The sequence below is a fragment of the Bos indicus x Bos taurus genome, chromosome 3 (genome assembly GCF_003369695.1).
Source record: "Bos indicus x Bos taurus breed Angus x Brahman F1 hybrid chromosome 3, Bos_hybrid_MaternalHap_v2.0, whole genome shotgun sequence".
Classification (NCBI taxonomy): Eukaryota; Metazoa; Chordata; class Mammalia; order Artiodactyla; family Bovidae; genus Bos; species Bos indicus x Bos taurus.
The window spans coordinates 55,064,487-55,090,881 of NC_040078.1; the positions used below are offsets into that span (position 1 = coordinate 55,064,487).

The 26,395-nt window shown below is 40.5% G+C and overlaps 1 protein-coding gene and 1 long non-coding RNA gene across 10 annotated transcripts in view; one reads left to right on the forward strand and one right to left on the reverse strand.

Moving 5' to 3' along the window:
• Positions 1 to 8,805, reverse strand: part of LOC113889651 — a 33,216-nt gene extending 24,411 nt beyond the window's left edge. For 4 of the 6 annotated variants that reach the window (XR_003510309.1, XR_003510307.1, XR_003510306.1 and 1 more), the window contains exons 1-2: positions 8,456 to 8,805; positions 8,267 to 8,365 (exon numbers count right to left, since the gene is read on the reverse strand). This is a non-coding gene — a long non-coding RNA (uncharacterized LOC113889651). Of the gene's footprint in view, positions 1 to 5,977; positions 6,413 to 7,991; positions 8,034 to 8,266; positions 8,366 to 8,455 lie in introns of those variants that run through there. The other 2 variants (XR_003510308.1, XR_003510305.1) reach the window with 2 other exon arrangements.
• KYAT3 (kynurenine aminotransferase 3) overlaps positions 6,491 to 26,395 on the forward strand; it is a 60,638-nt gene continuing 40,733 nt past the window's right edge. For 2 of the 4 annotated variants that reach the window (XM_027536629.1, XM_027536634.1), the window contains exons 1-2: positions 6,525 to 6,794; positions 11,318 to 11,417. In XM_027536629.1, the coding sequence (XP_027392430.1) occupies positions 11,319 to 11,417 (99 nt within the window). In that variant the 5' untranslated portion in view covers positions 6,525 to 6,794; position 11,318. Of the gene's footprint in view, positions 6,795 to 11,317; positions 11,418 to 25,018; positions 25,060 to 26,395 lie in introns of those variants that run through there. The other 2 variants (XM_027536630.1, XM_027536632.1) reach the window with 2 other exon arrangements.

Genomic DNA, 26,395 nt, shown 5'->3' on the forward strand with positions numbered 1-26,395 from the left:
TGGACTGCAGCATGCCAGGCTTCCCTGTCTTTCACCATCTCCTGGAACATACTCAAACTCATGTCCATCAAGTTGGTGATGCCATCCATCCATCTCATCCTCTGTTGGCTGCTTCTCCTCCTGCCTTCAATCTTTCCCAGCATCAGGGTCTTTTCAAATGAGTCAGTTCTTCATATCAGGTGGCCAAAGTATTGGAGTTAAGCTTCAGGATCAGTCCTTCCAATGAATATTCAGGACTGATTTCCTTTAGGATGGACTGGTTGGATCTCCTTGCAGTCCAAGGAATTCTCAAGAGTCTCCTCCAACACCACAGTTCAAAAGCATCAATTCTTCGGTGCTCAGCCTTCTTTATGGTCCAACTCTCATATCCATACATGACTACTAGAAAAACTATAGCTTTGACTAGACGGACCTTTGTCTGTAAAGTCAAGTCTCTGTTCTTTAATGTGCTATCTAGGTTTGTCATAGCCTTTCCTTTAAGGAGCAAGAGTCTTTTAATTTCATAGTTACAGTCACCATCTGCAGTGATTTTAGAGACCAAAAAAATAAAGTCTCTCACTGTTTCCATTGTTTCCCCATCTATTTGTCATGAAGTGATGGGATTGGATCCCATGGTCTTAGTTTTTTGAAGGCTGAGTTCTAAACCAGCTTTTTCACTCTCCTCTTTCACTTTCATCAAGAGGCTCTTTAGTTCCTCTTCACTCTCTGCCATAAAGATGGTGTCATCTGCATATCCGAGGTTATTGATATTTCTCCCAGCAGTTTTCATTCCAGCTTGTGCTTCATCCAGCCCAGTATTTCACATGATGTACTCTGCATATAAGTTAAATAAGCAAGGTGATGACATACAACCTTGACATACTCCTTTCCCAATTTGGAACCAGTCCCTTGCTCTGTGTGTGGTTCTAACTGTTGCTTCTTGATCTGCATACAGATTTCTCAGGAGGCAGGTCAGGTGGTCTGTTATTCCCATCTCTTGAAGAATTTTCCACAGTTTGTTGAGATCCACACAGTCAAAGGCTTTGGCATAATCAATGAAGCAGAAGTAGATGTTTTTCTGGAGTTTGCTTGCTTTTTCTATGATCCAACGGATGTTGGCAATTTGATCTCTGGTTCCTCTGCCTTTCTAAAGCCAGCTTGAACATCTGGAAGCTCATGGTTCACCTACTGTTAAAGCCTGGCTTGGAGAATTTTGAGCATTACTTTACTAGCGTGTGAGATGAGTGCAATTGTGCGGTAGTTTGAGCATTCTTTGGCCTTGGAATGAAAACTGACCTTTTCCAGTCCTGTGGCCACTGCTCAAGTTTTCCAAATTTGCTGGCATATTGATTGCAACACTTTCACAGCATTGTCTTTTAGGATTTGAAATCGCTCAACTGGAATTCCATCACCTCCACTAGCTTTGTTCATAGTGATGGTTCCTAAGGCCCACTTGACTTTGCACTCCAGAATATTTGGCTCCAGGTGAGTGATCACACAATCGTGGTTATCTGGTCACGAAGATCTTTTTTGCATAGTTCTTCTGTGTATTTTTGCTATCTCTTCTTAATATCTTCTATCTTAACATCTTAAGATAGATATTAAGATATCTATTATATATAACAGATATATTATATATTAAGATAATATCTTAATATCTGTTAGGTCCATAACATTTCTGTCCTTTATTGTACCCATCTTTGCAAGTTTCCACAAGCCTCATATCCTTACCCATCAGAGGGCAGAAAGAATGGAAACTACAATTATAGAAAACAAACCAAACTGATCACTTGGATCACAGCCTTATCTAACTCAATGAAACTATGAGCCATGCCATGTAAGGCCACCCAAAATGGACAGGTCATGGTGGAAAGTTCTGACAAAATACGGTTCCCTGGAAAAGGGAATGGCAAACCACTTCAGCACTCTTGCCTTGATAATCTTATGAACAGTATGAAAAGGCAAAAAGATAAGACATTGAAAGATGAAATCCTCATAGCCCAATATGCTACTGGAGAAGAATGAAGAAATAGCCCCAGAAAGAATGAAGAGCCTGAGTCAAAGCAAAAACAACACCCAGTTGTGGATGTGACTGGTGATGGCAGTAACGTCCTATGCTATAAAGAACAATATTGCATAGGAACCTGGAATGTTAGGTCCATGAATCAAGGTAAATTGGAAGTGGTCAAGCAGGAGATGGCAAGAGTGAACATAGACATTTCAGGAATCAGTGAACTAAAATGGACTGGAATGGGTGAATTTAACTCAGATGACCATTATATCTACTACTGTGTGCAAGAATCCCTTAGAAGAAATGGAGTAGCCCTCATAGTCAACAAAAGAGTCCTAAATGCAGTATTTGGATGCAATCTCAAAAACAACAGAATGATCTCTTTTCCTTTCCAAGGCAAACCATTCAACATCACAGTAATCCAAGTCTGTGCCCCGACCAGTAATGCTGAAGAAGCTGAAGTTGAATGGTTCTATGAAGACGTATAAGACCTTCTAGAACTAACACAAACACACACACAAAAGATCTCCTTTTCATCATAGAAGACTGGGATGCAAAAGTAGGAAGTCAAGAGATAGCTGGAGTAACAGGCAAGTTTGGCCTTGGAGTACAAAATGAAGCAGGGCAAAGGCAAACAGAATTTTGCCAAGAGAATGCACTGGTCATAGCAAACACCCTCTTTCAACAACACAAGAGACGATTCTACACATGGACATCACCAGATGGTCAATACCGAAATCAGATTGATTATACCCTTTGCAGCCAAAGATGGAGAAGCTCTATATAGTCAGCAAAAACAAGACCGGGAGCTCACTGTAGCTCAGATCATGAACTCCTTATTTCCAAATTCAGACTTAAACTGAAGAAAGTAGGGAAAACCACTAGACCATTCAGGTATGACCTAAATCAAATCCCTTACGACTATACAGTGGAAGTGACAAAATTTTCAAGAGATTAGATCTGATGGACTGCCTAAAGAACTATGGATGGAGATTCGTAACATTGTACAGGAGGCAGTGATCAGAACTATCCCCAAGAAGAAGAAATGCAAAAAGGCAAAATGGTTGTCTGAGGAGGCCTTACAATGAGTTGAGAAAAGAAGAGAAGTGAAAGGCAAAGGAGAAAAGGAAAGCTATATCTATCTCAATGCAGAATTCCAAAGAATAGCAAGGAGAGAGAAGAAAGCCTTCCTTAAGTGATCAATGCAAAGAAATAGAGGAAAACAATAGAATGGGAAAGACTAGAGATCTCTCTACTTAAACCCCACTGAAATAACAATGAGGCAGTTCTGTTAAGCCATAACCCTGTAAGAGCCAAAACAGGGGGAATACAGTGACATGACAGCAAGACTAAAGATGTTAGAAAGCAAATAGGCAGGTAGACATTTAGAGCAGACTAAAAACCTGAATCCCAGAGCAGTCACAAAGAAAGTCAAGAAAGCAACTACACTTACCCCCCCAGAACTCTCCAAAGATTCAGGATTAAACACAGGAGGGTCATTTAAAGTCCTTTCTAACAAAGAACTAGATCCCCAGATCCCCACAGCAAGTTCATTCACCCCCAATAACCGGTTCTCCTTCACTTCAGCAAGAGATTGGCAGTTTATACTCTGAAGAGTGTAAACAGAGAAGATCCAAGTCAGGAGAAACTAGGCAGAGGTGACTGTAGTGGGAATTCCTAATAGTGTACTTTCACATCCTTGGGAAATTCCACAGAATTAGCACCTGGAAAAACAGCATATATTAAGAAACTATGTTAATGATTATCTTTCATGTTTTTCTTAAGAATAATCTCCTTGTTACAAACCCCAAGGCCAGACCCAAAAGGGAGTATGACTGGGATCATGAAAGCATAGACCTTGGAACACTGGGTCGGCATCAGGCATGAACGCTGCCTACCCACTTGCTGATTGTTCCCGAGACTAGCCCAAAAGGGAACGGCCTGGGGTAAAAACAAAGAGATCTGGACTATGTCAGTGTAGTGTCTTGGGAAAGATAAGATTAAAAAAAAAGTCTTGCAGTCTGCAATTAGGAATAAAAGCTGGACTCAGAGTGGACTCTGCACCTCAGTCCAATAGAGGCTGCATGTCCCCTGATCCATTGCACCAGATTTCGTGTTCTGTCTTCATTCTCATCGCTTGCTCCTGGACCGTTAGGGCCACAGGTGACTGTGGAGGGTAGAGCTGACATAGAGGAGTAAGTAGATGTCAGCAGAACAAACATCGTGACCCTTAGCGCTCTTTCCCTCCTTTGCCACCACTTGAGCCCAGAAAATATCATCTCTCCCTCTAACAACCTCCACAGATCTTTCTGCTTCTGCTCTGGGCCCAACGACAAGTCTCTTCTCCAAAGGAACTGGAGTGTTTATTTTAAATGTGACTAAGATTACTTTATCCCTCTGCTTAAGGTTTTCCAATGGCTACGTCAATATAAAGTCAAAACTTTCTGTGGTCTTCATCTGCATGATCTGGTCCCTGTCTTCCTTTCCATCCTAATCTGAAAGGACTTTCCCCTGGATTACTGTGTTTTAGACATACTGGCCTCTCTCCTCACTTGCTAAGTTTACTCATATATCAGAGCCTTTTCAACTGCTATTTTTCCTTTCCAGAATTACTTTTGGCAAGGCTGCCTCTTTATCATTCAGTTCTGGTTTAAATGTTACCTTCTCAAAAAAGACTTCCTGACTATCATATTTAAACTATCTGCAGTATCCAACCCTCATTGTTTCTTTCAGAGCACTTATCACCATCTGAAGTCAATGTATGTATTTATTTGATTATTGTCTGTTTCTTCCTCTTTAAGGTCTGAGACACTTTCTGTGCCCCATTACCCCCAGAAGGCTCGGCATCTATGCTGTCAATTCATGTATTTGTTAAATCTGAGAAAAACAAAAAACCAGTACCTGTTATAAGGGACTGAACTGAAACTTACCCTTAAGGTTTCAGTGTTGTTAGGAACTAGCCCAGATGTTTCCCGGTAAAATATAGCAATCTGACAGAATACTAACATCAGACAGCCACTCTCCAATTACGACAAAGTGACACAACAGACAAGCTCAAGCAATAATTGCGCCTAAACTCAGATAAAACAAGGTCACTGCCAACTACCAAAACAGCAAACCTCCTCCTCTCCTGACTAGCAAAAACACTGCTTTTTATCAATTATGAAATTAGCTTTGAAATTTTCCTCCCTTCTTCTACATGAGGTATGATACCCAATCTAATGATTATGCCCACTTCCTGACAGCACCCAAAACAGCATAAATCTCCATTTCCTTGGACCCTCCCCGCAAATCACTCAGTATAAGCCCAAATCCTCTAGGTCTCATCTACCAGTTTGTTATTGAAACAACCCACAGTTGCCCAAGATGTAAGCTCTCCCTCTATGCAAGGAGTAATAAACCCAACCTTTTAACTACAGGTGTGTTCCTTGTGGCCTCTTGGTGGAGAGTACTGACAAACCAATGTGCCTCACAGTAGCTCACAGTTTGGGGTAGATTCCCTACTATACACAGTAATTTCTCCACCCACCTAATCAACTTCAGAGTCTCCTGGTACCTAGTTGCAGAGTAGATTCCCTCAACCAAAGATTATCTTTGTTCTCTCCTCTGTAGTTGAATAACAAACTACTGCCTTTCCCACTGGAGAAGGCAATGGCAAGCCACTCCAGTACTCTTGCCTGGAGAATCCCATGGACGGAGGAGCCTGGTGGGCTGCAGTCCATGGGGTCGCCAAGAGTCGGACACGACTGAGAGACTTCACTTTCACTTTTATACATTGGAGAAGGAAATGGCAACCCACTCCAGCGTTCTTGCCTGGAGAATCCCAGGAACGGGGGAGCCTGGTGGGCTGCCGTCTCTGGGGTCGCACAGAGTCGGACACGACTGAAGCGACTTAGCAGCAGCAGCAGCCCTTCCCACTCCTTCTATCCACTCGTTTTCTTAAATTAGGAAAGGAAGAAAAATCTAGTTATGAAACTCAATTCTTACCAGAACCTCTCCTTTCACTAAACACCGCCCTCAATAGATGAGTAATTCATGGTGTTCCTTTTTCTTTTAGCCGATTTTTCTCCTTCACCGTTGTGTCACTTTCCTTTTCAGTTTCATATCACATTACATTTTCAATTCTCTAATCGAACTCGTTTTACTGTTCAGGAAGGTGAAGTTCCTTTGTGCTTTTTTGTTCAACCCTCCACCCCACCCCCACCCCCACAGGTGATAAATACACGTACAAACCCTTTTGCACACTCTCTTTAGCCTTGCCTTCTCTGGCACCTTCTAATACCATTCTAACTACAGCCTTCCCCTCATCTAAGTTCTGCGGCCCCACCTCTCGCCCTTTCTTCCAAATCAATCCTTCCCTAGAACCCGCCCCAAACCAATCGGTCACATACATCCAATTAGAGCTGTGGACCTAAATTACATACCCAATCCCGGCTTTAGACAACCCCCCGCCCCATCCCACCCCTTAACCAGAACCGCCTCTATTCAGCAGCTCAGATCTGGCTCCGCGTCTCCACCTGCCTGGTCCAGTCCCCAGTCCCGGCTGTCCGCATAGCAAATCGCGTCCGAATCCAAGCCCCACAGACAATCCTGATCACATCGCAGCGAAGCTCCATCCTGCGGGCTTACTCTCCCCTGACCTTTCGCCGCCCACTTCACCCCCGCCCCTACTCAATTGCTTCCAGTCCGCGACTCCAGTCAATCTCCGTTCAGGCTCCGCCCCTAAGCCCGAATCCCACCCCATCAGGCTCTCGAGCCCTCGCGGGACTTGAGCTCCGGAAAGCGAAGTGTTCGCGCGAGAAAGGTCAGTGGGGCGCTAGAAGAGTATTTAGGGGGTGATGGTTGCCGTTTTGGCTCAGAGCCACGGGGAGCGAGATGAGGTGGGAGACCGGTTAGGCTGCGCTGCCGGGCCGCGCGACTGGCGAGGTTGGAGGAAGAGCAGGGGTTGGATTTCCTTCAGGATTCGGACTCGCCTTCCCGAACTGGGGCGGGAGCTCGGAGTTGGGCCTCTTGACTCCCGGCTTCGGTGGACTGCGGGCCTCGTTGCAAAGGGTCAGCGCTGGAGTTTGAGAGTTCGCTACGGAGAGGGAATGGCACCGAAGTGCTGTCCTTCTAAAGTGGGACCCTGGGACCCCGGTCCTCGTCTGCCCTTTTTGCGCTTGATTTTGCAATTTGGATGTTTTGTAAACGGTGTAGGAAGCTGATACCGACTCCAGTTGATCCGTAACCGAGATTCTCAATAAAAAAGGAAACGGACTGCTAACTTACAACATATGACTCTAGTGGAACCCATGGTTTTTAGATAAAAGGAAAACGGTCCAATCTGGTGCTTTTGGAGCCCCGCGCCTAGTACAGTCTTGCCGGCGCTCGTCTCCTCCACCTCTACGTGAGCCGGGCAGCAGGCTCCTTCCACACCTGGCTGCGCACCCACCGTTACTAAGTTTTAACTCACGTGGGCCTAAAACCGAACTCCTGCCAACTTAAACCAAGCACCATATTACTGCCCTCTGCAGAAGTTAATAATTACTAGAATTCCGTTTTCACAAAACAGCTTTTCAACAATTTCAGGCTCATGTCTCCTGTCTTATACCGGCTCTGTATGGCTGATTTTTCCATTCTTGGTTCAGGCTTTGAGGTTTATTATTCCCACTGTACTTTCCCGGCCAGTACCTTATTCACTCACCTCCTACTTTCCTTCTGTTGTATCAGTAAGCCTTAGAAACATTCTAGAAGTGAACTAACATGCAGAGCTAGAAGTGGAAATAAACTTTTGATCAGACTTTTAACCTGTTTTGTACATTAATTAGCACTAGCTCTTTTGGCAGGCATACATTAATCTTCCTTGAGCTTGCAGTTAACCTGGACTTTGTGGACTTGTGAAATTCACTGCATCTCTTCCTGTCTCTCCTCCCCAGTATATAAAGTGGTTACAAATTCATCATTTGGATTTTAAGCCCAGAGCTTCAAACTTTTTACCAGTCATTTGGATTGCTTTACTCACCTTTTGGAGAAGGCAGTGGCACCCCACTCCAGTACTCTTGCCTGGAAAATCCCATGGACGGAGGAGCCTGGTAGGCTGCAGTCCCTGGGGTCGCTAGGAGTCGGACACGACTGAGAGACTTCACTTTCACTTTTCACTTTCATGCACTGGAGAAGGAAATGGCAATCCACTCCAGTGTTCTTGCCTGGAGAATCCCAGGGACGGGGAGCCTGGTGGGCTGCCGTTTATGGGGTCGCACAGAGTTGGACACGACTGAAGTGACTTAGCATACTCACCTTTTGGCTCTGGATTCTGTAGCAGTTCATCAGCCTTCTCAACTTCAGGTCACTTCCAGATGCACCACACATACCTTCAGTATCTTCATTTTAAGCAGTCTACACCAAAGATAATAAATAATTGAATTTTCTATTGATCATGCCTACATTACAGTGGAATTTATCTTATGTATAATATGCCATACTCACATTTACTAGATGACACTGATTCACAATTTCCTGATTTTCTTCACAGAGCATCGTTTTTAAGTATAAATGAGAAAAAAAGTGAAATGTTTAAAAATAAAAGCCATATGGTGTTTAATTTTTTATTTTTATTTTAAATAAAAATAACCTTTTTATTTTTTCCAACTTTTCAGTGATATCTCAGGTGTTTTTATTAGTGAATATGTATAGGGAAGGTTAATTGCTTTAAACTGTTGCTCAAAAAGTGTTTAAAGTACGAAAGAAATAATAAGTCTTAGAGATTCTGAATATGTGTATATTAGCCTGCTTAGATTTCTTTGGAGCCAATTTTTCACTGATGCTCCCACGATTCCTTCTACAACAAAATTACCTAGTGAGAGTAATGAGTGAGAAGAAAATCGAGCCTGTATCTGGGCACTGAGGAATTTCGTCATTCGACGTGGGAGGAAAAAGAGATTGTAGTGTGTCAAAAGCCAAGGGAACAGGGTGTTTCTGGAAGGAGATAGGGCTTAACCAGCAGATATAAAGCTGCAGAGAACTCAAGAAAAGTAAGAATTTCACAATGTCCACTGAATTTAACAATATGAAGGTCAAAATTGACTTAGGCCAGAGCTGCCTCTGTGGAGTAATCAGTACAAATGTTAGATTGCCCTGGGCTAAGAAGTATAGATTCGGGAAAAGGGACAGTCAATAAAATTACATCTTTTTAACTAGGAGAGATGAATATATAGAAGAGAATGGTAATAGTCAATTGAGCAAGGGAGAGAAATAGCATCCAAGTCGTGGGAGGAGAGACTGTTCTTTTGTAGCAGGATCACTTTATTATAATAGGAAGAAAAAAAGGGAATTTTTTTAGTTTAGTTTTTTTAGATGTGGGCAAGTTGAAAAATTCCCATCTGATGGCTTCTGTTTTCTCTCTGATAGAAAACATGGTCATCTGCTTAGACTACAGAGGGTTATCTGTTAGAGGAATGTTGGAAAAATTAAAATAATCATTTTGTACTATGGGAGAGAAATATTGCCTATTCTCTTAATGGCTTTTGGCTGAGGCCGAGAATTAAACTGACATAAGACAGATTAACAGGAGAAAAGCACACATTTAGTTTAAGTTCTGTGTGACACAGACGCTTTTGTGAGAAAATGAAGACCCAAAGAAGTGACAAAACCAAATGGTTTTAAGGCAGGTTGAACAAAGAGAGACCATTGTGGAAAAGTAACCAAAAAATATGGGGAGATTTAAAGGAAGATAAGAATTATTTTAACTAGGCCTGTTTGTACAGAATTCTCTCAGCTTTAACTCTCTAAGAATGTCTCTCTCCCCAGGCATTTCTTGATGTAAGAAAACTTTGACTTGAAAGAGACTTCCCTGGTGGCTCAAATGGTAAACCATCCACCTACAGTGTGGGAGACCCGGGTTCGATCCCTGGGTTGGCAAAATTCCCCGGAAAAGGCAATGGCAACCCACTCCAGTACTCTTGCCTGGAAAATCGCATGGATGGAGGAGCCTGGTAGACTACAGTCCATGGAATCCTAAAGAATCAGACATGACTGAGCGACTTCACTTTTATTTCTTTTTTGACTTGAAAGAAACATAAGAAGTCGTTATTTACAAAGGAATCACTATTTCATAAAAGGACTCATTATAAATAGTTCACTTAAATCATTAATTTATAAGGTGATTTTATGTATTCATTCACTTGACACATTTATTTATAATATGCCTCCTGTGTACCAGAGAAGTGAACTAAACACACCAGGCCCCTACTCACGGCACTTACATTAAATTACCAAATGAGTGAGTTGTCAGCCAAAGTGCTTTGCAGAGTTAACCTAGGCTCATGTGATGTAGAATGGCTAAGAGGCTGTCATTTAAGCTGAGATTTTGTTGACAAGGTCAGGATTTTCTATTTTATTTTTTAGAAACATCAAATATGTTATTTTTCACATCTAAAGCTTTCTGTAGCCTTCAAATTTTGGTAAATTAAGGAGATTCATAATTAGTTTCAGTAGTCGGTTTGAATCCATAAAGTATGTCTTTTTTTTTTTTTAAAGCTTGATTATTAGATATAAAGGAAATGCCCTCCACTGATAGAATATTGTTGGAGTAAAACCTTATGGGAAGTTTCTACTGCCCTGAATTCTTTCACTTGTACGTGGCAGTTTGATAAGAGAAGTCCGTTTTGCTTTGATCTCCTTCTATTGACCCATAGTGATAATAATTTCCTTATAGGTAGAGAAATAATTCAGAATCAGGTAGAGAAGTAATTCAGAATGCATGCCTGCTAGTCATAGCTGGAATCTCTTAATGGGGCTTGCCAATTATAGAATTGTTGAGGGAAGTACCATCTGAATAAATAAGGAAAGATTCATTCATATAATCTTTTTATTTCTCAAGGATCTACTATAGTCCTTTTCAAACAGCTTTCTAAATAACCTGCTTTTAACAACGTTAATTTACTGTTATGAATTGTGCTTTTACTAGTGACTTCTCCAGATAATTCTGAGTTTCAGTAGTTCTTAGATTGAAACGTTCTGGATTTTATGGCTACTAGAAATGGAACTTTTACTTCCTGTAGTTTAATGCCCTAAAGTAGGGTAAAAAATAATTTAAATTATTTTTTAAATTCGTCATATCCTTACAGATCTAGTTTAAAATGACACATGTATAAATTTGTATAAGGAAGAATTCTGTTGGAATAATTAGAACATTTCTCGTGATAAGAGATTATATCATAGAAAGAAAACTCAGCTATAGAAAAAGTTAATTTCTGTTTTATACAAGGTTGTGGTCTGTCAGGTAGCTGTGTTTAATAGTGGTATAAGTATACGTTTACTCCCTTTAAATTTTTGTCTTTTATTCTGTAGCATGTTTTTGGCCTGGGAGAGACTCTGCACCCTTAGCTGTAGACCTAAATTCCTGAAGACAGTTTGGGCTTCAAAAATCCTTGGACTCTCTACTTCTGCTGTAGGTATTGCTTAATCACTTATAGAAATAAAATTGCACATATTCTGCAGTGTTTGAAAAAGACAATTTTTCATGGCTATTTTGTAATTATTTTATTAAAATGAGTATTTGTGTTATATAAGCTGAAATGATCTCTTGTCATTAGCTAGAACTGACTTTCACTAGATAGCTGTTTGCCTGTCTGTGTCAGGCGTCAGTTCAGTCACTCAGTCATGTCCGACTCTTTGCGACCCCATGGACTGCAGCACGCCAGGCTTCCCTGTCCATCACCAATTCCCGGAGTTTACCCAAACTCTTGAGTCAGTGATGCCATCCAACCATCTCATCCTCTGTTGTCCCCTTCTCCTCCCGCCTTCAGTCTTTCCCAGCATCAGGGTCTTTTCCAGTGAGTCAGCTCTTCGCATCAGGTGGCCAAAGTATTAGAGTTTCAGCTTCAACATCAGTCCTTCCAATGAACACCCAGGACTGATCTCCTTTAGGATGGACTGGGTGGATCTCCTTGCAGTCCAAGGGACTCTTAAGAGTCTTCCCCAACACCACAGTTCAAAAGCTTCAATTCTTCACCACTCAGCTTTCTTTATAATCCAACTCTCACATCCATACATGACCACTGAAAAAACCATAGCCTTGTTAGGCATAGTGCAGGGCATTTTATTCATTATCTCTATTTTTTTTTTCAATTGAAATATAGTTGATTTACAATATTGTGTTAGTTTCAGGTATACAGCATAGTGATTCAGTTTTTTTTTTTTTAAACAGGTTTTATTCCATTATAGATTATTATGGAATATTGGGTATAATTCCCTGTGCTATACAGCAAATCCTTATTGCTTATCTATTTTCTGTATAGTGGTTTCTGTCTGTTAATCACACACTCCTCATTTCACCCCACCCACTTTGATAACCACAAGTTTGTTTTTAGATTAATTAGTTTTTAGATTCCACATATAAGTGCTATCATATAGTATTTGTTTTTCTCTGATTTACTTTACTAAGCATAATATTCTTTAGGTCCATCCACATTGCTGCAAATGTTGGTATTTCATTATTTTTTATAGAGAGTTATATTCCATTGTATATGTACCACATCTTCTTAAGCCAGTCATCTGTTGATGGTGCTTGGTTGCCATCCATGGCTTGGCTGTTATAAAGAGTGATACTGTGAAGCATGCATCCTTTTGAATTAGAGGTGTTTCCGCCCACCCCGCCCCGCCCCCCAGGTATACACCCAGGAGTGGAATTGCTGGATCATATAGTAGTTTTATTTTTAATTTTTTAAGGAACCTCCATACTGTTTTCCTTACTGGCTATAGCTATTTACATTTCTACCAAAGGGTACAAAGCTTCCTTTTTCTACACATTTATTATTTATAGACTTTTTTGATAATAGCCCTTCTGATCACTATTAGTTGATAGCTCATTGTGCTTTTGTTTTACATTTTTCTGTTAGCTAGTGATGTTGAGCATCTTTTTATGTGCCTAGTAGCCATCTCTCTATATATCTTCTCTGGAAAAATATCTATTCAGGTCTTCTGCCCATTTTTTGATTGGGTTTTTGTTTTTTTGATACTGAGTTGTGTGAGCTGGTTGTATATTTTGGGTGTTAACTCCTTGTTGGTTTCATCATTTGCAAGTATTTTTTCCCATTCTGTAGGTTGTCTTTTCATTTCATTAATGGTTTCCGTTGCTGTGCAAAAACTTAATTTTGATTAGGTCCCATTTGTTAATTTTTTCCTTTATTTCTTTTGCCTTGGGAGACTAAGGAAATATTGCTCTGACTTATGTCAAAGACTGTTTTACGTATGTTCTCTTCTGAGTATTTTATTGTATCGTGTCTTACATTTAGGTCTTTAAGCCATTTTGAGTTTGTTTTGTATATGGTTTGAGAGAATGTTCTAATCTAATTATTTTACATGTGGCTGTCCAGTTTTCCCAGCACCACTTATTGAAGAGATTGTCTTTTCTCCATGTATGATCTTATCTCCTTTATGTAGATTAGCTGATCAAAGCTGAGTGGGTTATTTCTGGACTCTCTAGTTTCTTCCTTTAACCTGTGTATCTGTTTTTGTATCAATACCACACCGTTTTGCTTACTGTCACTTTCTAGTATAGTCTGAAGTTAGCAGGGTTATACCTTCAGCTTTTTTCTTTTTTCTCTGGATTGTGTTGTCAATTCTGGATCTTTTGTGGTCTCATGTAAATTTAAGACTATTTGTTATAGTTCTATGAAAAATGTCATGTATATTTTTGATAGAAATTCTATAGATTGCTTTGGGTACTATGGCCACTTTAAGAATATTAAGTATTCCATTCCGAGAGCTCAAGATATCTTTTCATTTAATTAAATCATCTTCAATTCCAAGTCTCCACCTCCTTGGTAAGTTTCTTATTAGGTCTTTATGTTTTTGATGTGGTTTTTAATGGGAGTTTTTTTACTTTTGCTTTCTGATATTTCATTATTAGTGACTAAAAGAGCAACAGATTTCTGTGTATTAATCTTGTATGCTGCAACTTTGCTGAATTCATTTTTTAGTTCTAATAGGTTTTGTGTGGAGACTTTAGAGTTCTCTGTTACAGGGTATCATGTCATCTACAACTATTGACAAATTGACCTCTTCCCTTCCAATTTTTTATTTTATTTTTCTTGTCTGACTGCTGTGTCAATGACTTTCAATACTGTGTTAAATAAAAGCAATGAGATTAGGCATCCTTGTCTTGTTCCTGAATTTAGCAGGAATGCTTTCGGCTTTTCAGTGTTGAATATTACATTGGTTTGTCACAAATGACCTGTATTATGTTGAGATATGTACCCTTTATATCCACTTTAAGAAGAGTGTTTATCATGAATTCATGTTGTGTTTTGTCAAATGCTTTTTCTGCAGCTATTGAGAATACATGTGGTTTCTGTGTTTCCTGTTGTGGAAATGATGTATCACATTGATTTGTATGTGTTGAATTATCTATGTAACACTGGAATAAATCCAACTTGATCATGGTGTGTGATCCTTTGTATGTATTATTGGATTCTGTTTGCTAGTATTGTGTTGAGGATTTTTGCCTCTGTATTCATCAAGGATCAGATCAGATCAGATCAAATCAGTTACTCAGTCGTGTCCGACTCTTTTCGACCCCATGAATTGCAGCACACCAGGCCTCCCTGCCCATCAATACTGGCCTGTAATAATTTTCTTGTTTTGTTAATGACTGTCTGGTTTTGGTATCAGAGTAATGGTGGCAATGTAGAGTGAACTTGGGAGTTTTCCCTCTTCCTTTCATTTTTTTTTTTTTTGGAATGCTCTGAAAAGAATAAGTTCTTCTTTATTTGATTGGTAGAACTTCCCACTGAAGCCATCAGTTCCTAGACTTGTTTGAGGGGAGTTTTTTTCCTTTTTAATGTAATTTATTTGTGGCTGTGCTGGGTATTCATTGCTACATGCAGTTTTGCTCTCGTTGCAGTGAGCAGGGGCTACTTTCTAGTTGTGGTTCAACGGCTTCTCGTTGTGGTGGCTTCTCTTGTTTCAGAGCATAGACTCTAGAGCGCCCAGACTTCAGCAGTTGCAGTCCCTGAGCTCTGGAGCACAGGCTCAGTAGTTGTGGCACATGGACTTAGTTGTTCTGCAGCATGTGGGATCTTCCCAGAACGGAGATCGAATCCTTGTATCCTGCATTGACAGGTGGATTCTCTACCACTGAGCCACCAGGGAATGAAGGGAGTTTTGTTTATTACAGATTCTATTTCACTTCTAGTGATTGGTCTGGTTAAATTCTTTTTGACTCAGTCTTGGCAAGCCATGTGGGTCCAGAAATTTGTCCATTTTTTCTAAGTTGTCCAATTTGTTGGCGTATAACCATTCATAGTATTCTCTTTTGATTTTTTTTTTAATCTCTGTGGTATTGAGATTTCCTGTCTTTGATTTTGTATTTTATTTGGGTCCTCTGGCTATTGATAGACATGAGTTTGAACAAGCTCCGGTAATTGGTGATGGACAGGGAAGCCTGGCGTGCTATAGTCCATGGGGTTGCAAAGAGTCGGACACAACTGAGCAACTGAACTGAACTACCTGTTGATAATCTTATAGGTGTTCCCTTGTACATGATTCTTTCTTTTTCCCTTGCTGCCTTTTGATTCTCTCTTTTGCTTTTGCCATTTAATTATCTGTCTTACTGTGTGTCTGTATAGGTTCATCTTTTTGGGGATTTTCTGTGCTTCCTGTACCTGGATATCTGTTTCCTTCTTTAGGGTTGGAAATTTTTCTGCCATACTTCCTTAAAATACATTTTGATCCCCTTCTGTTTTTCTTCACCTTCTAGAACTCCTGTTATACAAAGGTTGGCACACTTTATATTTTATTAATCTTGTATGTTGCTTTCTTTTTTTTCTTTTTTCTTTTTCTGTTTGTTGTTTGGGTGATTTATTCTATCTTCCAGATCATTTCTTCTTGTAATTTAAGACAGCTATTCATTGCTTCTAGAGTGCTTTTTATCTCAGAAATTCACTTATCTATTTTTGATTGGGTCTTCTTTATAGGTTCTGTTGTTCTTTGTTGAAATATCTGTGTTTCGACCAATTCTCTTTCTTAATTCAGTTAGCATTCTTATACTAACTCTTTGAATTCGGTGTCTGGTAGACCGACTATCAGGCTTCCCAGGTGGCCCAGTGATAAAGACTCTGCCAATGCCAGAGATAGAAGAGACACAGGTTTGATTCCCATGTGGCGAAGATCTCCAGGAGTAGGAACTGGCAACTGACTCACACTGGTGAGCTACAGTCCATGGGATTGCAGAGAGTCAGACGTGACTAAGTGACTGAGAACACACACACAATTGTCTTTTTCATTATTTATTCTTTTAAGGAATTCTCTTCCTCTTTTAATTGGGAGAATTTCCTCTACCTTTTCATTTTACTTAACTTTCTCTGTCTCTGTGAACTGAAACGGTTATCTGTTGTGGTCCTGTAGGGGTATTTTCATGTTGGAGCAACCCTGTGTAGACTGTCTTTTGGTGCAGGGGCTGGTTTTGATATGGATATCAGGTCTCTCCTCCTGGTGTGCTGGCCTCTATCTCTTTGTTAGGGATTGTGGTTGAAGTTGGATCTAAAGCCTGTGCAGTGTGTGACACAGGACTTCCTGTTGCTCTGCAGCTTTGCCACCCTGTCAGGGGCAGGGTCTGTTCCCTAGTTGTTAGAGTAGAAGCCCTGAGGTTTGGGCTCAGTCAGACTCCATTCCCCTGAGTATGTGCCCTGCCCTACAGGAGGGGATTGCTGGAGAAGGTGAGGCCTTCTGTGTACTCAGAGAAGTCTGGCGGGCCTCCTGAATAGGTATCTGCGGCTCCAGTGTCCATTCCCCCTTGTGATCATCACTGATCTAGTGCAAGGCTCTGGCATGGAGTGGGCAAGCCAGGCACTCACTTGACTGGAACTGGGGTCAAGGCGTTGTGGCTGTAGGAAATGAAGTGACAATGCTGCCACCAGAGACCTGGGCTGCCTCTGTGGCAGTCTTCTCTTGGGACGTGTCTGCCCCACATCCAGTGCTGAGTTCTGGTATGGTGGGTAGTGCTGGTATACTCACGTGGCTAGGAAGGGGACCCCATCATGCTGGTCACATAGATTCCCAGGTGCTGCAGAAGTAAGCGCTAACAAGGGCCACCATTCTAGTTCAACCATGCCCCAGGCCCCTACACCATCTGTATTCCTAAGTAAAGTCTTCTCCCAGGACCTATCTGTCCCAGATCCAGTGCTAGGCTCTCATGTGGAGTGGGTGGGGCTGACGTCTTCTTCCTGCTTGGGTTAGGAAATGTCGGGAGCCAGCAGCCACCAGTGTGGAGGTCTCTCTGCCCTGCTTATTGGCAGGTCACCACCATATACTCTTCATGGGTAGAGTCTAGGCTTCTCCAGCCCTTCTGTCTGTTTCAACAATTCTCCCTGTAGCCAGGGGGCTTGTCTCCTCCATGTAAGATCCTGAGACTGGGACACCCAGTCTGTGACTCAATATGCTTGCTCCGCTGGGTAAAAGTTCTCTCAGATTGTTCAGATCCCTCACTGTCGCAGAGCTCCCAACCCTAAGCTTTTTTTCCATCCTACCCCATTAGATGGAAATCTTTCTTACAGCTTTGGTTGTATAGGTATTCTTTTGTCAGTTTCCAGTTAGTCTTCCATGAGAATTGTCCCACATGTGGATGTATTTTTGATGTGTTTGTTAGGGGAGTTGAGCTTCATGTCATCTTGATCCAGTCCCCTTATTATTTCACTTTTTATTTACAAAATTCTTCATGTTATGATTTGCTATAATCCTTTTTACATGTGGAGGGTTAAATAGGTTTAGTATCTTGCCCAAGGTCAAAATACCACATTTATCTCTTTCTAGCTCTGGCATGCATTGTAAACGTCTGGCTCCGTCTGCTCAAGAAAGAATGTAATCTAATGACTGTAAGTGCAGGCCTCATGACTTCCAATTGTAGGAAATACAGTGGATTGAGGACCAGATTATATGATGAATTGGAAAAGCAAACAAATCCAAGATGTGGGTCGTAACCACAGGTTTGATTCCTGACTTGGTTTCTTCAACAAGTCAGTAGCATGGGGAAAAAGTGGGGGTGGGTCGTATTTCAGAGGGACTGCTCTGAGATGAAAAGAACATTAAAAAGCACAACCACCAGAATGATGTATGGACCTTGTTTAGGGACTTGATCCAATCAACAGAAATGTAGAGATATTTTTAAAGACATTTAGAGACTGAGCCACTTCACTTTCACTTTTAACTTTCATGCATTGGAGAAGGAAATGGCAACCTACTCCAGTGTTCTTGCCTGGAGAATCCCAGGGACGGGGGAGCCTGGTGGGCTGCCGTCTATGGGATCGCACAGAGTCGGACATGACTGAAGTGACTTAGCAGCAGCAGCAGCAGAGAAATATGGTGGATTGGGTATTAAATGATATTAAGGAATTACTATTAGTGTGATGATGACATTGAAGTTATACAAGAGAATATCAATATTTTGTATAGATATGTGCCAAAGGAAAGGAAAAGGAGGAGAGATGAAGCAAATGAGGCAAATCTTGATATCATTATTGAATCTGGGTAACCTGTATAAGTGTTTTATATCATGTTGAGTCTTTTAAGTCTATGTCTTTACTTTTCATTTCCACTTTCAGTTTTTCTGTTACAGAAACATTTTGTTATTTCCCTATGCCATTTAGTAGCAAAATAATGTAATTTGTCTGCTTCTTTAAATTGAGAGCCATATCTTAGAAAACATTTAATATCTGTGAGATAATTCTGTTAGTGTCTGCTTACTTGGGCAGCATTTTGTCCAAAGGGAGAAAGAGGAAATGATTTAACAATATCCTGGCAGCTCTTTTTTTTTTTAATTTTTTTAAAAATTTAATAAACTGTATGTTTTAGAGCATTATAGTGAAGTAGGTGAAAGTTGCTCAGTCATGTCTGACTCTTTGCAACCCCATGGACTATATAGTCCATGCAATTCTCCAGGCCAGCATACTGGAGTGGGTAGCCGTTTCCTTTTCCAGGGGATCTTCCCAACCCAGGGATCGAACCCAGGTCTCCCACATTGCAGGTGGATTCTTTACCAGCTGAGCCACCAGGGAAGCCTTTATAGCTTCAGATCAAAATTGAGCAGTACAGAGTTCCCATGTATCCCCTGGCCTGATACATGCATAGCCTCCCCTACTATCAACATCCCTCACCTGAGTGGTGTATTAGCTACAAACATTGAAACTACCTTAATACATTATGTTCACCCAAAGTCCATAATTTACATTAGGGTTCACTCTTGGTGTTGTGCGTTCTGTGTGTTTTGACAAATGTATAATTACACGAATCCATTTTTACAGTATGACACAGAACAGTTTCACTGCCCTAAAAATCCTCTGTCTTCTACCTATTCATCCCTCCTTCCCTCTTAAGTTCTCTAAACCACTAATCCTTTTGCTGTCTGATTTTGCCTTTTCCGGAATGTATACATTTGTGATCATAACACATGTGGCTTTTTCAAATTGGCTTCTTTCACTTAGTAATATGCATTTTCCTCAGTGTCTTTTCTTTGCATGATGGCTCATTTCTTTTTTGCATGGAAGGGTATTCCATTATTTGGATGTACCACAACTGATCCATTCATCTATCCTGGTTGCTTCCAAGTTTTAGAAATTATGAATAAAGATGCTATAAACATCAGTGTTTAGGATTTTATATGGACTTAATTTTTCAACTCCTTTAGGTAAATACCAAGGAGAGTGATTGCTAGATTGTATGGTAAGAGTATTTTTAGTTTTCTAAGAAACTACCCTGTCAGCTTTCTAAAATCAGCTTTATAATGGCACAGTAAACCATAGTGTATACAACTCAATAATTATTTTTAAATGTATATACCATAAAGCCACTGCCACAATCAGCATATAGAATATTTCCATCACCCCTGAAAGATGCTTCATGTTCCTTCATAGTTCGTTTGTCACTCTGCTAATATGCTCTTTGTCACCATAGATTATTTTGCTTTTTAAAAATTGTTATTTTATCTAAGTGGATCATGTGCTATATACTCATTTGTGTATGGGTTCTTTCACATGCATAATGATTTTAAAGTGACCCGTGTTGTTTTTTGAGCTCATTCCTTTTTATTGGTGAAAAGAATCCTATTGTATGGATGGATTGTTTGTTTAACCATTCATTCACCTGTTGATAGACTTATGTATTATTTCCAGGTTTTAGCTATTTTGAGTAAAGTTATTATGAACACTGAGTACATGTAATTGTGTGGACATAGGTTTTCATTTCTCTTGTTTAAATACCTAACAGTGGAATCACTGGGTTGTGTGGTAGCTTTATATTTGTTTTTAAAGTAATTGTTAGGCAGTTTTCCAAAGTGGTTGTATCATTTCATATTTCTTCCAGGGTTGTACAAGTCTCAGGTTGTACAAGAGTTCTAGCTGCCTCACATCCTTGTCAACATTCAGTATCTATAATTTTAGCCATTTTGATGGGTATCTAGTGGAAGCTCATTGTGGTTTTAATTTGCATTTCCCTGATGACTGATGATGTTGAGCATCTTTATATGTGCCTTTTGGCCTTTCATATGCCTTTTGTGAAGTGACTATCAGAATTCTTGCCCTTTCTCAACTGGATTGTTTGCTTTCTTATTGAATTGTCTATTCTTAATGTGTATTTATGTACTCTAAATAAAAGTCTTCTGTAAAATAACATGTTGTAAACACTTTAATTTTGTGACTCACCTGGCAACTATTTAAGAGGTATTTGAGCCTACTGAAAGATATTATAGGGGAGGGGGAAATCAACTTTTACCTCTATCCTAGGTTTTCTGACTGAGGCCCTAAGAATTAGACTGAAAAGAAAGATTAAAACAAGAGTAAAACAAAAAGTGTTTATCATACATGTTGTGTATACACACAGGAGAACGCAGTGAAATTAGTACCTCAGAGGAGTCATTAGAAATTGAGCTTATAAATAGCATCTTAACAAAGAACAGTAGATTTGTAGAGAAGGGACTCGACAAAGGAAAAAGAGTTTAGGAATAAAAACAGGGGTTACATTAACAAGGTTTGTCTTATAGAGTCTGGTGCTATCTCAGCTGATGAGAGTCTACAGTTATCTCTGGTGATTAAGAATTGTCCTGTTCATCCAGGTGGAAGGGAGAGGGCAAACGTTTTCTTATGTGTGTATGCTCAGTCACTTCAGACTCTTTGTGGCCCTTTGGACTGTAGCCCTCGAGGCTCCTCTCTTCATGGGATTTCCCAGGCAAGAGTACTGGAGTGGGTTGCCATTTCCTCCTCCAGGGGATCTTTCCTACCCAAGAATCAAACCTGAATCTCCTGAATTGCAGTCGAATTCTTTACTGCTGAGCCATCAGGGAAACCCTTTGTTGTGTGTGCCTCTTCACGATTTCCTTTATTTCACAATGATCCTTATGCCAAAGTAGCATGGGTTGGGTTGACATATCTGATCTCCTATAATATCATAATAGATTTTATATATTTTTAAGTCAAGCAATAATAATAAACATTTTAGGTGATCACCATGTGCTTTACATGATATCTCATTTAATCCTTGTAACAACTGTATATTGTTAGCACTGTTTTGTTTTCTCCAATTTACTGGTAAGAATATGCAGCCTTGGAGGGTTTGGTAATTTTCTTTAGTCACACTGTCAGTGTCTTCAATCATTGTACTGTATATTCCCAAGCAAAATTATTGATAACTCAATAAATATATTTTACTGAGAATCTAAGACTTGAATATAAATATATAGATACATATACAGATATATGTGTACTCTTTTTCTAGGCAACCTGAAAGATAATACATGAGACACAGTTCAGGTTCTAAAAGAAAACCTGAGAACAGACATTACACATGTACCATAGAAATTGTGATGAGGAGGAGAGAGGTCAGAGGGAGAATAGAGGAAGGAAAAGTTACTTAGAATCTGAGAACATTGCTTAGATGTTCAATCTAAGGTCTGTCTTGTCAGCTATAACAATTACCACAAACTTGATTGTATTACAGTGACAGTTACTCTCACAGTACTAGGCTCCAGAATCCAAGATCAGAATCCACTGAGTCAAAATTAAGCTACTACCAGGACTACAGTCCCCCCAACCCCCTAGAGAGAGTCCATTCCTAGCCTCTTCCAGCTTCTGATACCTGCTGTAACTCCTTGTCTTATGGCCATATCACCCTAATCTTCATGGCCGGCATCTCCAAATAAGTCTCTGATCCATCTTTACGTGGCCTTCTCTGTGTGTGTATAATCTACCTCTGCCTCCTCTTATAAGGACACCTGTGATGAAATTTAGGGCCCAGCTGGATAATCCAAAATTGTCTCCCCATCTTCAGATCCTTAATTGAATCACATCTGCAAGGATGTAAGGATATGTATCACCTTATAAGGTACCATTCACAGATTTCAAGGATTAGGATGCAGATGTCTTTGGGAAGGTCGTTTCTGAGCCAAGCATAGTGGGGATTATTAAGTAGATCATCTCGAACAGAGGAAAGAACTTGATTGCAAGCAAGTGAAAAGAAACACACTGAAGATAATTAGAGTGGCAAGAGGTCCTGTGCTCTTGCATCACTGTGAATGAAACAGCAGGGCAGGGGGAGAGAAGGCTGGAAGGGATTAAGGGCTTTGAATGCCAGGTTGGAATGTGAGGTACATTCCATGGACTGAGGAGAGTCTCTGGAGATTTTATAACAAGCTAGTGGCATCCCCCAGTCTGTGCTCTAAGTATGTAAAAAAAAAAATATCATTTGACTGCATCCCCATTTCTGTCATGATCTTCCTCCACACTGCTCTCTCTCATCTTTTCATCATTGTATTGACAGGCATTTTATTATAGTACTTTTTAAATGGGAGGGAGGCAGGGGAAAAGGCCATGATTCATTAGCCAAAGGTAAGCCACTCAGTGCTTTTCCCTAGGATTTTTGAGACTGGCACCAGAGAAAGCTCTCAGTCACGCTATGGTGGTGAAATTGGGAAGTCTAAACATGTATTGTTTCTTGTGGAGAAAAGTGGGCTGAGATTGTGTGGAAAAGTGGATAAAGCGGAACCCTGATGAAGATTAAGTTTCTGGTTTCAATGTTACCCTTGAGTCTGGCAGCACCAATTACCATCTCATGGTAACATGAGCCTTCCAAGAAATTTCGCTTTTCCCCTGAAGTGTTCAGATTGAGTTTCTGTCTCTGTAACTAAGAGATCTGATTTGTATAGTTTTGTGGCAACCCACTCCAGTACTCTTGCCTGGCAAATCCCACGGATAGAGGAGCCTGGTAGGCTGCAGTCCATGGGGTTGCTAGGAGTTGACACGACTGAGCGACTTCACTTTCACTTTTCACTTTCATGCATTGGAGAAGGAAATGGCAACCCACTCCAGTGTTCTTGCCTGGAGAATCCCAGGGACGGGGGAGCCTGGTGGGCTGTCATCTATGGGGTCGAACAGAGTCAGACACAACTGAAGCAACTTAGCAGCAGCAGCAGAGCATCTCTGCATTTGTCTGCTTCTCATTTTCTAAGCTAGGAAAGAGCATAACCAAGTATTTTATTGTTGTTGTTGGATTTTGTTTTATTTTTTTAAGTCATATTGGGGAACAACCAAATTTCTAATGGACTGTCAAACTTGTACTGTGTCAATAAATTAATCTTTCCAAAGGGAAAGACACAAAGTTTTTTTTTTTTTTTTTTTTTTTAACAGATCTGTGTTTAAACAAAAGACACTGAGGAAGTTGTATAAGTGCTAAGAAATGAAGGCAAATGATATTGTGTCATCACCATAGTTGTTGTTTAGTCGCTAAGTTGTGTCCAGCTCTTTGTGACCCCATGGACTGCAGCATGCCAGGCTTACCTGTCCTTCACTATCTTCTGGGGTTTGCTCAAACTCATGTCCATTGAGTTGGTGATGCCATCCAATCATCTCACCCTCAGTCACCCTCTTCTCCTTTTGCCCTCAATCTTTCCCACATCAGGGTTTTCCCAATTAGTCAGCTCTTCAAATCAAGTATTGGAGCTTCAGCTTCAGCTTCAGTCCTTCCAGTGAGTATTCAGGGATGATTTCCTTTAGGATTGATTGGTTTGATCTCCTTGCAGTCCAAGGGACTCTCAAGAGTCTTCAGCATAACAGTTCGAAAGCATCAATTTTTCAGTGCAGCCTTCTGTATGGTCCAACTCTCACATCTGTACGTGACTAACTAACCCATAGATCTAAAAGATAATAGATTTTTAGGCTACCCCAGCAACCTGGCGTCACACTAAGCGGTATGCATTGCATGGGTGCTTCCTTTCTGGTCCAGCCTAGTCTTAAAATACTTGAATCCATCTGCTTCTCATGCCTGGTTATTATCTTCACCTCTCCATCCGTTAACTCTGTTATTTCTGTTTCTGGCTTTTTCTTGCATTCTTTCTGTTTTACACTTGACTACCCTGTGAGTCATAGTTATCAGCCACCTTGATTTCACACTTTGAGCTCACCATTTTTTTTTTTTTTTTCTACATTTGTCCTATCCCACTTAAATGCATCAGATCTTCCAGTCAGGACCCTCAAATAATATACAGTTGACCTGAGCATCTTTGAGTCTTAGGATAATGGGTTAAGTTTTTTTTTCTTCTTTCCAAACTTTCCTATTCCAGTACCATTGCAATAGACATTTTTTTTTTTAAGTTGAGCTGTATTTGACATACACTATTGTGTTAGTTTCAAGTATATTACATTATGATTTGACATATGTATACATTGTGAAATGATCGCAACAATGTATAGTAACCATCTGTCCCCATACAACATTATTACAATGTTATTGATCATATTCCTTATGTTGTACATGACATCCTCATGATTTATTTACTGCATTACTGCAGGTTTGTTCCTCTTCATCCCCTTCACCTATCCTCTTCTCCCTTCTGGGAGTTCTTTGTGTCTATGAAACTGTTTTTATTTTGTTCATTTTTTTTTTTTTTTTAGATTCCACATATAGATGGGGTATTTGTCTTTCTCGGTCTGATCCCATGGACTGTACCCTCTGTCTGTGAAGTTTTCCAGGCTAGAATACTGAAAGGAATTGCCATTCCCTTCTCCAGGGGATCTTCCTGACCCAGGGATCGAACCCATATCTCCTGCCTGGTAGGCATATATTTTCTTTACCATATGAACCACCAGGGAAAACCCTCATTTAGTATAATGCCCTCTAGATCCACTCATGTTGTTATAAATGACAAGATTTTATTTATTTTTTTATTGCTGAGTATATTCTATGTGTGTGTGTGTGTGTGTGTGTGTGTATTTACACATACCACATCTTATTTTTCCATTTATCTATCAGTTAGTTCAGTTCGGTTGTGCCCGACTCTTTGTAACCCCATGGACTGCAGCACGCCAGGCCTCCCTGTCTATCACCAACTCCTGGAGTTTACTCAAACTCATGTGCATTGAGTCAGTGATACCATCCAACCATCTCATCCTCTGTCATCCCCTTCCCCTCCTGCCTTCAGTCTTTCCCAGCATCAGGGTCTTTTCAGATGAGTCAGTTCTTTGCATCAGGTGGGCAGAGTATTGGAGTTTCAGCTTCAGCATCAGTCCTTCCAATGAATTCAGGACTGATTTCCTTTAGGATGGACTGGTTGGATCTCCTTGCAGTCCAAGGGACTTTCAAGAGTCTTCTCCAACACCATAGTTCAGTTCTCTGGCACTCAACTTTCTTTATAGTCCAACTCTCACATCCATACATGACTACTGGAAAAACCATAGCCTTGATTAGACGGACCTTTGTTGGCAAAGTAATGTCTCTGCTTTTTAATATGCTGTCTAGGTTGGTCATAACTTTTCTTCCAAGGAGCAAGCGTCTTTTAATTTCATGGCTTCAGTCACCATCTGCAGTGATTTTGGAGCCCAAAAAATAAAGTCTCTTAGTGCTTCCCCATCTATTTGCCATGAAGTGATGGGACCAGATGCCATGACCTTAGTTTTCTGAATGTTGAGCTTTAAGCCTCCTTTTTTACTCTCCTCTTTCACTTTCATCGACAGGCTCTTTAGTTCTTCACTTTCTATCAAGGGTGGTGTCATCTGCATGTCTGAGGTTTATCTATCAGTGGACACTTATCTTGGCCATTGGTAAATAATGATGCAGTGAACATTGGAGTACGTATATCTTTTCAAATTAGTGCTTTTGTTTATTTCAGGTAAATACTCATAGGTGACTTGCGGCTTTAGTTTTGGGGCTTCTCAGGTGGCTCAGTGATAGGAGATGCAGGTTTGACCCCTCTGTTGGGAAAATATCCTGGAGGAGGAAATGGCAACTCACTCCAGTATTCTTGCCCAGGAAATCCCATGGAAAGAGGAACCTGGCAGGCTAGTCCATGGGGTCCCAAAGAGTCAGACACAACTTAGGGACTGAGCGTGCACACATATATGAATGTGGTATGGTAGTCCTATTTTTCATTTTTAAAAGAACCTCCTAACA